Below are 13,153 nucleotides of genomic sequence, written 5' to 3'. Positions count from 1 at the left end.
TCAGCCAGGTCACGATCTCGCGGTCCGTGAGTTCGAGCCCCGCATCAGGCTCTGGGCTGATGGCTCAGAGCCTGGAGCCTGTTTCCGATTCTGTGCCTCCCTCTCTCTCTGCCCCTCCCCCGTTCATGCTCTCTCTCTGTCCCAAAAATAAATAAACGTTGAAAAAAAAAATTTAAGAAAGCATGAGCTAAGACTGGCATTTGATGATACCTGTATGTTTTCTTCCCTAGCTGAATTTAAATGTCAGCCAGGCAGATTCCAGTGTGGAACTGGACTCTGTGCTCTTCCTGCTTTCATCTGTGATGGAGAGAATGACTGTGGAGACAATTCTGATGAACTCAACTGTGGTAGGTGATTAAATCTTAACTAAGGAACATAAATCTAATTCTTAGCTGATTATGTGTGCGCCGATTTAAATTCAGACACAGGTTTCAGCACAAATTTTTTTTTGTTCTATCTTTTAGACACACATGTCTGCCTGTCAGGTCAGTTCAAGTGTACAAAGAACCAAAAATGTATCCCGGTAAATCTCAGATGTAATGGACAAGATGACTGTGGAGATGAGGAAGATGAAAGGGACTGTCGTAAGTCACCTTAAAATGTTCTGTCTTATCTTACTTCTGAGTCCCAACTGAAAATGGTCTAAAAATTATTATTATGTACCACACAGTGTAGAAAACCATAATACCAATTATGGGCAAATAGCTCCAAATAGGTATCTATTGGGATGGGTTATTTAAGAAGCTCTCTATAAAGAAGATAGAGAAAATTAAAACATAGTGGTCTTTACTTAGAAAACTACCTGAAGATTATGGCAAACAGGAAACAACATGCATTCATTCACATCATCCTTAAGAGAAGCAACAAAACCAACATTACAGGTGACTGTGGTGTTTTGTTCATAAACTGATTTTGTGTGTGTGTGTCCACAGTAGGAAGCTACAGATAATTTTCTTCTATTGATTAGTTACTTGAAATCAAGTCCATTAATTGAGATTGTTTTTTTCCCATAAAATACATATTGAATGTATGATGAGCAAAATGACCTAACAAAACTATTTGTTAAAAACTGTAAATAATATTCTATTTAATGTCTTTTAACAAGATACTCCAAAGAATAATTGTAAAATATCTTCTGTTCTTTTTGCCCCTTGTCTCCATCCCCCACCAAAAATCAAATTAGATTAAATGGAAGACAAACAGTTTATATTATGTACATATATACACATAGGCACACAGGCATGCACACACACACACACGCACACACACACACGCACACACACCAGAATCTGAACAATAGAGTACCTGTCAAGTTTTTCAGGGTTTCAACAGAATAGCTGTCAACATTTCTGTCTTGCTGAAGTTTTATTTTATTCCCCTAAAACTTTTATCAGTAAATAATGTGCAGTCACCCAGCAATTTGATTAAGATGGTGCATTCAGAATAAAGTCAGTACCAGTTCTTTATGGTTAGTCATTCTAGGAGCTGATCCATTAAACTGACTAGGATTTGTGATGCAGTTTACAGTGTAAGTCAGATGTTCTCCTCTTCCCTCAAAAACTCAACACAAGTAGAGAGTTTGATAAGTTTTATGACTTTTATTTCCTTATTCACTAATACGTTCTGATTTAGTCTGTTTTCTATGTATAAAAATGTGAATGTGTGAATTCTTACTCTTATTTATCTGGTAACATTATTCCAAAAGGCTCTGAACTGTTTATTTTTAAAATTAATTTCAAAATATATCTAATCAAGGTAAGGTTCTGAAAATTCTGATTTTTATCAAATGCATCATTACAGAAATAGGTTTTATTTATTTATACTGGAAAGGACATTTGGAATATATTATAGATAATGAAAGTTAAAACTCTTCACCTTCAGAGCCTTATTAATTAAAAGATGATACATTTCCAGTTGACTATCCTTAACATTTGTTTGTCTAATTATTTTTTAGATAAAGTGTCTGTCTTTGTTCAAAACTACATTTTAATAGATTTTTTCCTCTTAAGCTGAAAACAGCTGTTCTCCAGACTATTTCCAATGTAAAACTACTAAACACTGCATTTCCAAGCTGTGGGTTTGTGATGAGGATCCAGACTGTGCGGACGCATCAGATGAGGCCAACTGTGGTGAGTGTTTTGTGACCCTGGATCTTTCCTATTGCATTTGTGTCACCATCTGACATAGCCACAGTGAAAGGGGTTTGAACACAATTTTGATGAAACTGAAGTCTTACATGAGAAAGTTTTGTCTCTGTGCTCGCAGAGTCATGACAACCTCAGATTAGCTATTTTATAACAACAATCTCAGGTTAGCTGTTTTTACCTATAGAAGGGTAAGGCAGAAGAGTAATATTGCTTAATATAACTCAAAACTATTTCTAAAAAGATGGATCTAAAAGGTAGGCGAAACCATCATCTTGTATTAGAGTATGCGCTTGGTATTAGCGTTTAATGAATAGAAAAAATGCGACATTACCTTAAAATATTTTTTTTAACATTTATTTATTTTTGAGACAGAGAGACAGAGCATGAACGGGGGAGGGTCAGAGAGAGGGAGACACAGAATCTGAAACAGGCTCCAGGCTCTGAGCTGTCAGCACAGAGCCTGACACGGGGCTCGAACTCATGGACCGTGAGATCATGACCTGAGCCAAAGTTGGCCGCTTAACCGACTGAGCCACCCACGCGCCCCAAGACATTACCTTTTTATTGTTCTAGACTTCATTTTTTTTTTGTTTAAATACATATGGTTTTCCATTCATTCAATGATTGTTATCCATTCCTAAACATGGCGAAATAAAAGGAAAGTTAAGAAAAGTATCTTTTCTGTTTTAGTAGATGACAGCGATCACCTAAGTTGGCATTTGTTTCTGAACCTTTTTTTTTTTTTTACTTAAGATCAGTTGTTTTATTTATAAGAATTATTTATTAATTAATGTTGCAGAAATGGAGAACATACTCATTTTGTTTAATACATTCGATTCTATCTTGAAAATGTCAACGGAAAGACAGAAATGAAGAGTAGTTGTCATGTGAAATTCATTTTATCAACATTTATTAAACAGTAACTGAGGCTATGTTGTAGGTGAATACACCAAACATGGCATTGTTGGGGAAGCAAAAAATTATTTAATCTGGTAATTGATTAAGAAAGACAAAGTTTTTCCAAATTGAAGATAGGACGTCCAAGACTTTCAGAGCCAAAATTGGGTTAAATGCATCTGCTATATTCCACACTGCTCTTAATTACCTCTTCTGAGAAAAAAGAAACTAATGAAACCCCATTGTGTTCTTTGAAATTCCACTTCTGCACAACATTCATGAGACATATGTGTAATAAATGACAATCATGTGTCTTTAAGTGTTTTTCCTAATACTGTCTTCCATGTGACTGTGTCTTCAGAACATGCAACCAAAATAACTTACTACAGTATCATGAAACCCCATTTACCACTTTGTAGAATTGGTCTTCATAATCAATTCACAAAGCCCTGAAGTATAGTCATTATTGATTTGTCCCTAACAATTATCAAAGTCTTTTACAGACTAGTTTATATTCTTGGCTAGTTTTCTTTTATATTAATGGCTAGTCTTGTGTATTTTTGGTTTACGGAAGTGAAAAGGAATAATGACTTACATTAGCTATATGAATATTTTTATGGAATATCTATAATTTGTTCTTCCTTACTTTGATGTTATTTAATTGTTGTCACAGATTATATTAATCAAACTGATAATTATCAATTATTATAATAACTGTAATGCCTAATATTTATTTGGTATTTACCATATAGCCCAGGATATGTGTTAAACGCTTTATAGTCATGTACTCACGTAATCTCTCTACTATCCCCTATTTTTTTTGAAAAACTTTTTAACGCTTATTCATCTTTGAGAGAGAGACAGAACATGAGCAGGGGAGGGACAGAGAGATAGAGAGGGAGACATGGAATCTGAAGTAGGCTCCAGGCTCTGAGCTATCAGCACAGAGCCCGACGTGGGTCTCAAACCCACTCACCATGAGATCATGACCTGAGCCAAAGTCAGATGCTTAACTGATAGAGCCATCTAGGTGCCCTGATCCCTAATTTTTATAAAGTTTATTTATATGGGGAGAGAGATAAGGGCTCTGGAGAGAGAGAGAGATTCAGAGAGGGAGAGGGAGAGAGAAAGAGAGAATCCCAAGCAAGGCCTGTGCTATCAGTGCAGGGCCCAACACAGAGCTGGATCTCACAAACTGAGATCATGACCTGAGCCAAAATCAAGAGTCAGACTCTTAACTGACTGAGCCACCCAGACACCCTTTATCCCTATTTTATTGATGAGGTAAATGAATCCCAAGGAGGTTATATAACTTACCCCAAGTGTCATGGCTTGCAGGTGGTGGAACTGGGACTTGAATCCAAGGTTTTTTCACACTAAAGCATCTACTCTGTAGACTTGGTATAAAGCCACTTCATTCTTTCTGTGTAAAGAGAAAAATATTTAAATGTTTTCTGTTTTAAAGTTATATAGACTTCTCCCAGCCACAGTCATTGCCATAAGTTCCAGATCAGTATACGAACACATACATACATACAGTAAGAGGGAGAGAAGAGATGAGAAGGTTGCCATCTGATTTGCCTTAGACCACTATAAAATTTTATTGTGGCAGGCACTAATTTAATTAAAAAAACTTCTATATCACATTTTAGTGTACCATTTCTCAATCTTTATTCTTGGTGGGCTAAAAAGGCTAGCTCCTTCCCCTTTGTTCTGTCCTCAATAAAAATAGAAATGCCGTGTATTTTTGCTATGTCTGTTAACACTTTTGCAGAATACTTGCGTTGAGTAGGGAAAAGCAAAACAACAACAACAAAAAAAAAAAAAAAAAAAAAAAACAAGCAAATAAAAACACTTCTTAAAATTAACCCTATCAAGCTAAGGCCTTATTATTTGAATCTGAGTCCTGTGTTCCTTTGTGGGAACAGAACTTGTCTAGAATAGAAGGTAAGTTTCAATGTTTCTCATGTTGAGGGCCCAGCGAGATGTAGAGTAGATTCGCGTGAAGTGCTGTTGAGTGACTGGCCTGTTCTCTGTTACAAAACCTCTGTATGTAACTCATTTTTATTGCAGTTTTCTTCTATATTTTCTTGGTCCAATGCTAAATTTAGAGGGAGATTCTGCTTTACTCTTAGAGTTCACCTAGCTCTTAACAACTTATTTCTCAGAAGCAATATCTATCTATAGCTTTATATCTAATTGGCTTCTATCAACTCTAAAGTTCTAGCATTGTAATGTGTTTTACCTTGATAGATCCTAAATGAAACACATTTTTTCTCTTTATTTTTTTAAAATGTTTTATTATTTATTTTCAAGAGTGAGAGAGACAGAGCACAAGCAGGGGAGGGGCAGAGAATGAGGGAGACACAGAATCCAAAGCAGGCTCTAGGCTCTGAGCTGTCAGCACAGAGCCTAATGCATGGCTCAAACTTGCGAACCACAAGATCATGACCTGAACCCAAGTCAGCCACTTAACCAACTGAGCCACCCACACCCCCCTTTTTCTCTTTAAATTTTATAAGTAATACCAATGTAGGGACACAGTGTCACTGAGACACTGTGGAAAAGCCTAACAAAGCTTACAAATAAATTTTCAGAATAACTTGCAAAAAAAAAAAAAAAAACAAATACACATGCAGTATAGGGGATTAAAATACCTTTAATGTATAAATATCTTTAAAATTATTTAATTTTTATATTTACTGGAATACCGTGTTTATTGAATTCTTCCCAGTGTAATTTTTGAGTTCTGATGAGTAATGCAGATTTAACAACTAATATTCAATATGTGTAAAAATTTTATGGTAATCTAGAATTTAAGGAAGCCTCAAATCACTTTGAGTAGATATAAATTACATATAGTTTAGGAGTCTTACTCCAATAGTTTAGTCTTGGTGAGAGTGGATACGAATTTTAAAATTAAATTACATATTTTCCTATCCTATGACACAAAGTTTTTGAGATGACTAAATTTATGAGTCTGTAAAAACTACATTTGGCAATTTGGATTTAAATTCATAAATATTTTAAAAACATCTTTTAGCTCCATTTCTGTGTAAGTAAAGATTTAAATCTGTGCTATGCTTATATTCATGGGAAGACAGGTTCAACTGTGTTTTGAGTTAATGGCTATTATAAAATTACATCTTTTCACTGGAAGGTATTTTACCCTTTCTTTACTATATGCCCAGAGAAAAATAAGCTTTAGAAATGTAGATATGTACCTTTTTTATTAAATTATAAACGTTGACTATTCTTGGAAGGCTGTTCATTACTTATTACAGTATTGGACAAACACCAGATTTGAATGCCTGACCAAAATGTATGCAATACCTCAAATTGTACTAGCCCTAGGATTTTCACTCCAAATTTCAATTTCAAACTTTCTTTACCTTCTGCCTGCCATTGTCTATTTTAGGAAGGAAATGCAGATTTGAGGATTTGACAAATCTGTACTAGATTCATGCTCTGCTTTATAATTAGAGTTGAAACTTTTCTACAATTTGACTCTAATAAGATGATATCAGAATCCAGGTCTTTCCATTATGCCCTCTCTTCCCAGTTTATAGTTCAGATTTTCCATTCCCTAGATGTCTGTATAAAATTTGTTTATCAGTTGTTCCATCTGGGCCTTCCTGGTCAACCCCATACTCACACCCCAGCTCTCTGGAATCCACTGTTTGTTCTGCCATATTGCTCTTCCCTATGGTCATGTCTCCTTGCTTTCTTCTCTTGCAACCCTCCACCTCGTCTAGAATTTTTGCTTTCAAGTTGCTTCAGCATCATTTGCAGCTTTTGAGCAGTTTTGCTTTATTCCCTACCACTTGGCTAATTATCTCAAATTAGTGTGCTAGCTATAATCACACTAACTAGGGCTTATGAGACGAACTTGAGTTTCCTACAGTAGCTTTGTGCTTTGTGCAGCCTGGTTCTTCCAACATGATACTGAACACATTCAAACTAAAAGAGAACTGATCAGTGGGTCCTTTTATTTTCACTTAAATTTCTGTTGAGGAAATTTGAATTTGTTTACTTAAGCTATAAGAACATAAGGAACATTTTTTTTAAGTTAAAGAAAGTGAATATTAAATTATAAAATACTTCTACCATGCAAACTTATACAAAAAGTTACACAGTAAGCAATTTATCATTTTTAATAGATTTTTAAGATTTTTCTTAAGGCATCTCTTTTAAAACATAGACATCACTACAATAACATGTAAAGCCCTCCTTTATCCTCTCCCCTTCCCTTTTTCCCCTCTGCTGAAGTGGTTGCGTATTATTCACATGTGTTCTTTTTAACTATATTTGTATGTATTTATTAATATATACCTAACAGTTAATAGTATCTTAAAAGCTTACATAAATGTCATTGTATTTTCAATAGGAAATTGAAGCTTAACATTTTCTAGTATTCCAGTGTATTAATGTGAATCACATATTTTTATACTGAAGGTTTTTTTTACATGTTACAATTATTACACATTTATTGGCAAATAAAACACAACACCTTTCATACAATCTGTGCTATAGACACCATGAAGTCTCAGTTTCCTGCTCAGGTGCTCTGATTGTCAGCTTGCATGAAAGTTTACTCAAAGCAGTTGTGACAATATCCAGGGGCAGAAATCTGTGTACCCTACAGTCTATATTAGACTTTGGATGGAGACCCTGGAAGGAGTTTGAAGAGAGAAGTTCTGGTTTTGGTGGCTATACCCACAGTAAAATAATTCTTGATGTTTGAATTTAGTTATTTTCAAAATATTTATTTACTTACACTTAAAATAGCATTTAGCAAATGTTAGTGCCATGACTTCAATATAATCCATGGTGGGGCAGGAGTGGAGTTCTGTGCTCACATATGCAGGAAAGGGTGATGCACTAAATTCTGTATCTTGGAAAATAGTGCACTTCCATGCATTTAGTTAAGACATCTGTTTAGTGTTTTTAAGCAGTGTTTCCTGAATTTAAATATAGACCAGCAAATTAGGTATTTTATTTTGATTAGTAAACAAATTATGTGAACACCCTAAAGCCCCTCTTCCATACTGTGTGACCATGGCTTATTGTGTGGGGGCAGGAGGAGGACTTTGTTATTGAGGGAGGCTGCTGGGAGACCGATTTAAATTTTCAAACACATGGCATCATGGTATCTCAGATATTTAGAAGGGTGGGATTGTACATCTTTATGTTAGCAGGTGGGAAGGAGGAAGGACCCCATTTCTCTGGGGCCTGATTGGTCTCTGCTGCCTGATTGGTCTGATCTGCACCTGTATTGTGACCTGTGCTGTGGAGTGCTAGTCCCACCACCCACTGCTGAAGTATAGCCTTGGCTGGCTTCCTCCATGTTTCCATTTCTGGTGAGCTGCAAACTGATCTTAAGTTTCTGCTATTACATGAATACTCTTGAGCTAAGACATGCAGAGACACGTGCTCCTGAAAATCTCCAAATCTTGTGAGGAGCCAGAAATAACTGTCTCACGCTTATCTATCTAGCTACTAGTCACTTGTAGTGTTGTAGAGTCGCTCCTGAGTTTTGTTGACTGTGTCATATACATGATGCTAGATGTTTCTCCTGGAATTTTGACATCTTTTTGAGATAAATTTGGGTCAGGGTAACACTCATCTTCTCAGTAGTATTGGCTTGTCCCATATCAATCTGGATACGACTTCTATGTCTTGTGTCTGTGTATGAGAAAGTGAAAGAAAGGGGAGCCTATCTTATATGAATAGGACTAGGAAATTACTGTCTAGTTTTTATATGAAGAAATGAATGACCTACATGTGAATCCTTGAATAGTCTAAGAGGAACACATTTGGTCTTTTTATAACTTGTCTTCAGTAACTTCCTTGCATTGACTGTCTCTCTACCAAAGGGATATGCAATTATTTGGTGATGTTATTTTATTTTGTTTTTTTCTTTCTCAATAATAAGAGGAAATTGTGAAATTTAAATTTTGTTCCACAAAGCTAAAAAGGAGCCCACACAGTGAGTCAGGAGGCATGCCACATATTCCAGATTCTATACTGATCTGTTGTAAAAGCCATGAAAGGAAATAGCTTTTTGCCCAGTGAGGTTTATAATTAAGTTTGTAATGAAAGGGACTGTATATTTGCTTAATAAGAACTGGGTTGGTGTAGTTGATATTTTTTAAAAAGAAATTGAGTTAGTAATTTAACATTCTGTGATATTTTTGCTTGAAAAACTTCATCCTTGTTATATTGCTTCCCTCAACCTTTGCCAAATATATTTGATTCTCTAAAAATGCAAAATAAAATAGCACACACACACATGCACACAAACCTACTTGCAGTTTTATAGTAGAATGTTGGAAAAATAAGCATTAGACACTTTATAAGAAATACTTAAGAAATGTAGAACTTTAAAAAATGCCTTTTTTGTCTACCTTTACAACAAAATATTTGCATTTGTTTTGGTTTATAAGATTCTATTCAAATGTCATTTGGACTGGTGATTTCCTTAAAGAACATTATTACCATTTATTTTCAGGGGTTATTCAATGTTACTTGATGCCGTGTTTGTATGATTATACTATATATTAGTATTTGAAAATAAATAGAATTAAAGTTTGTAGTGCTTTTTCTCAATACAGTACTATAGGTAATGCATCTGTGTGTAGGAAATATTATTGTTTATCACTATAAGAAATAGGAGTGGTAGCTTCTTTCAACTGGTTAGAGGACCAATCATCTTATTCAGAGTACCAGCCTATGAAAATATGGTGTGTGTATAAAGTAGTTTGGTTACCACTTCAGTTTCTGTTCCATACTCATAAATTGCAGTAAGAAACCCTGAGACATCATTTATGATATTTTTATTAGACTTCTAATTAGTAGAATTTATGTATGATATTTTTGAATATTTTATAAGAATATATATTACATAAACATAGGGCTATATGTTATATATTAGAAAGGTTGTAAAGCCTAATATCTAAGTTTCTTGATACCTTAATTTCCAACTGGACTCAAAATACATAGGATTTTAAATAACTATTTTAAAACACCCTGTCATTTCATTTAGGAACATATAGATAATAAAAGTAAAATGACCGACTGGTAAAGAAAACTTAGATTTATGCTTCTATGTTAAAATCAGTTTGAGGATCCAAATGGTATCAGATTTTGCTTGCAAAATGAGTATCCTTTTCATCCATTAACATTTCAGGACATAATATATTAAGGAGAGTAAAAGACCTATTGTAGAGTTATAATCACACCATTTATTGGCTTTGTAATCTTTGTGGACAGATGTATAGATGATGATTCTGATAGTCATACTTATGCCCCTGTCTGTCTTAGATTCAATGCCTGGGATGCAAGGCTCTGGACTGGAGTTTGCCTGTCATTAGGGCACTATTTATTATGGTTCCTTAGTCACTGTTCATGTGGGAAATAACAGGAGTAGAGAGAGAGGTGATGTAGGATGTAGTTTGAGATAATGAACTCTATTACCTCTTGCTGGGTTATAGATGTCAGAGCAAATTATTACTTATTTTTGCTGTCCTTTAAAATTTTAACCTTATAAGTAATATTTCTATTTCTCTAATCCAAAAATCTTGAGAGAGATTATAAAAATAATATAAACAAATAATTCATAATGAGTTTCCTTTGACCTAAGGAAGAAGTAGCTTAAACAGTATTTAAGAGCTAGAGAAATAGACAGCAGATCTACCCTGTAATCTGAGGTTTCTTACCCTATAGATCATCTTATCCATATGATTATATTCTTCACAATTCTGTGTTCTAAGAAGGTGGCAAACCTCCCATGTATACATGTTTCCTATTTTGATATACTTACTGGATTTTGGTTGATATTTGAGAAAAAGGAGAAGAAATCAAAACTGATACCATTTATTGACCTTCAAATAAATCTAATATGTTTTCAAACATATTTTTAATTAATAATATTTGGATTATGTGAATTATATGTTGTACTCAAGCAGTAAGATCTCTACATTTAAGTTCATGTGTTAATATACAATCTTAAACTTAAAAGAAGTTACAAAATATTTATATATGTGCAATGGTATCTTAACAATAGAATTTAGCATTAACATTTTGTTATAAATGCTAATATCAAATTTAAAACAAACGTATGGTAATTTGTTTTACTTCATTAAGATCAATGCCTCAGGAGCTGAGTGTGTTAACAATTATTGGGTGTGTTAAGTATTTAATGGTGAGTAGAAGACTAAATAAAAATTCCATATCAGAATGCTGGGAACATATTTTTATTTTTTGTTTATTTATTTATTTTTACATTAATTTATTTTTGAGAGAGCACAAGTGGGGGAGGGCAGAGAGACAAAGAGACACAGAATCTGAAACAGGCTCCAGGCTATGAGCTGTCAACACAGAGCCCAATGCGGGGCTCAAATCCACAAACCGTGAGATCATGACCTGAGCTGAAGTCAGACACCCAACCAACTAAGCCACCCAAGCACCCCAGGAAACATATGTTTAAATGTTATAAAATATTTACCATAAAATTGTAATTAATCAAGCTATTGGAAGAGTGACATCTAACCTGTTTCAACTTTTTGAAGACATTTCTAAGGTCTTAATTTAATTTCTTCTATCACCTGCTTGGTGATATTACTGGCAGAAATCTCTTACATGACTTAGTGTATATGCCTTCAGATCCCCCATTCTGAATACCTTACTAGATTACGTTTTTTAAGACCAAATATGGAGTCTCTTTATATTTTAGTCTTCTTTGTAATTAGGATTCTTCTGAATCCTAAAAATAAAACATACTCAGAAAATTCAATGTATTACTTAATGCCAATTAATTATGGTTTTACTATAAAAGGATCATACAGCTGTGTTAGTTAACTCTATCAATATAACAGAAAGATGTCTCATATATGTATTTCTATCTGTTTCTAGAAATTCTCTATAGGTGGTAGAATGTTTTATTCCTTCATAAATACCTATCCTAGAAGTTCTTTGGATAAACACAGAGTTCTTATAATTAGCATAAACCTAGTGCCTTGATAATTACTCCTTTACGAAGAGAATCCTTTGGAACAACTGCTTGCATCTTTAGTCTGGTCCTTGTAATGTTTAAAACCACAATATTCTTGATATAAACACACACTGATCAGTAAAAATTTCTGTGGCTAACTATCAGGGAATCATATAGGTATAGGAAACTACCTTTAGGAATAATGAAACACTTTATGAACCTAGAACTCTGACAGTTCATTCCATTCTTTTTCAATAAAGGACATTTATTTCATTGAGTCAAAGAGAAAATAATTGAGAATCATTCACCTAAAATATAAGCAAATATATACATATATTTCTTTCAGAATTTATCATGTCTACTTTGTAATGTCTTAATAAAAGTAATTGTAGCTTAGATTTTAAAATATTTTAATTCCAGAATAATTAGCATACAGTGTTATGTTAGTTTCAGGTGTACAATCTAGTGATTCAACAATTCCATATATCACTCAGTGCTCATCACAAGTGCATTTCTTAGTCCTCATCACCTAGTTCACTCATCCTCCCATCCATCTCCTGTGTAGTAACCATCAGTTTGTTCTCTATAGTTGAGAGTCTGGGGCACCTGGGTGGCTCAGTCAGTTAAGCGTCCGACTCTTGGTTTTGGCTCAAGTCGTGATTTCAGGGTTTCATGAGTCCGAGCCCCACATCGGACTCCAAGCTGACAGTATAGAGCCTGCTTGAGATATATACATGTATATATATGTATATGTGTATATATATATATATATATATATATATATATATATATATATATAAAACACATCTTAAAATTAGTATTGGAAATATGTAAAATATTGGTATTACCAAGAGATATTTCCAATAGGTGTGTGTATTACCAATAGGAAATTTGAAAATTATGCAAAAAGTTGAATAAGGGGTTCTCATATCAACATTTCTTATTCTTTGCAGAGGAAAGCTAAAATCCTTGCATACAATTAGTTTTCCTACAACATACTTTGGGCACAATTTGTTGTTTGTTTTGTTTTTAATATTTTGCTTATATAATTAAGCTTAGTTTTTGTATCTTTATAATATTCATTTATTTTAAAAATTAATAAACACCTATTAAATAT

The 13,153-nt window shown here is 34.0% G+C and overlaps 1 protein-coding gene across 4 annotated transcripts in view; it reads left to right on the top strand.

Annotated features, from left to right (window-relative positions):
• The window catches only part of LRP1B (LDL receptor related protein 1B), a 1,910,230-nt gene that overhangs the window by 1,691,502 nt on the left and 205,575 nt on the right, over positions 1 to 13,153 (top strand). For all 4 annotated transcript variants that reach the window (XM_045479681.1, XM_045479680.1, XM_045479683.1 and 1 more), the window contains exons 64-66: positions 231 to 347; positions 465 to 584; positions 2,010 to 2,129. In XM_045479681.1, the coding sequence (XP_045335637.1) occupies positions 231 to 347; positions 465 to 584; positions 2,010 to 2,129 (357 nt within the window). The remainder of the gene's footprint in view (positions 1 to 230; positions 348 to 464; positions 585 to 2,009; positions 2,130 to 13,153) is intronic.

This window comes from Leopardus geoffroyi, chromosome C1, assembly GCF_018350155.1.
Source record: "Leopardus geoffroyi isolate Oge1 chromosome C1, O.geoffroyi_Oge1_pat1.0, whole genome shotgun sequence".
Taxonomy (NCBI): domain Eukaryota; kingdom Metazoa; phylum Chordata; class Mammalia; order Carnivora; family Felidae; genus Leopardus; species Leopardus geoffroyi.
Note: the sequence above shows the minus strand (reverse complement) of the source record. Positions and strands in the feature narration are given on the sequence as shown.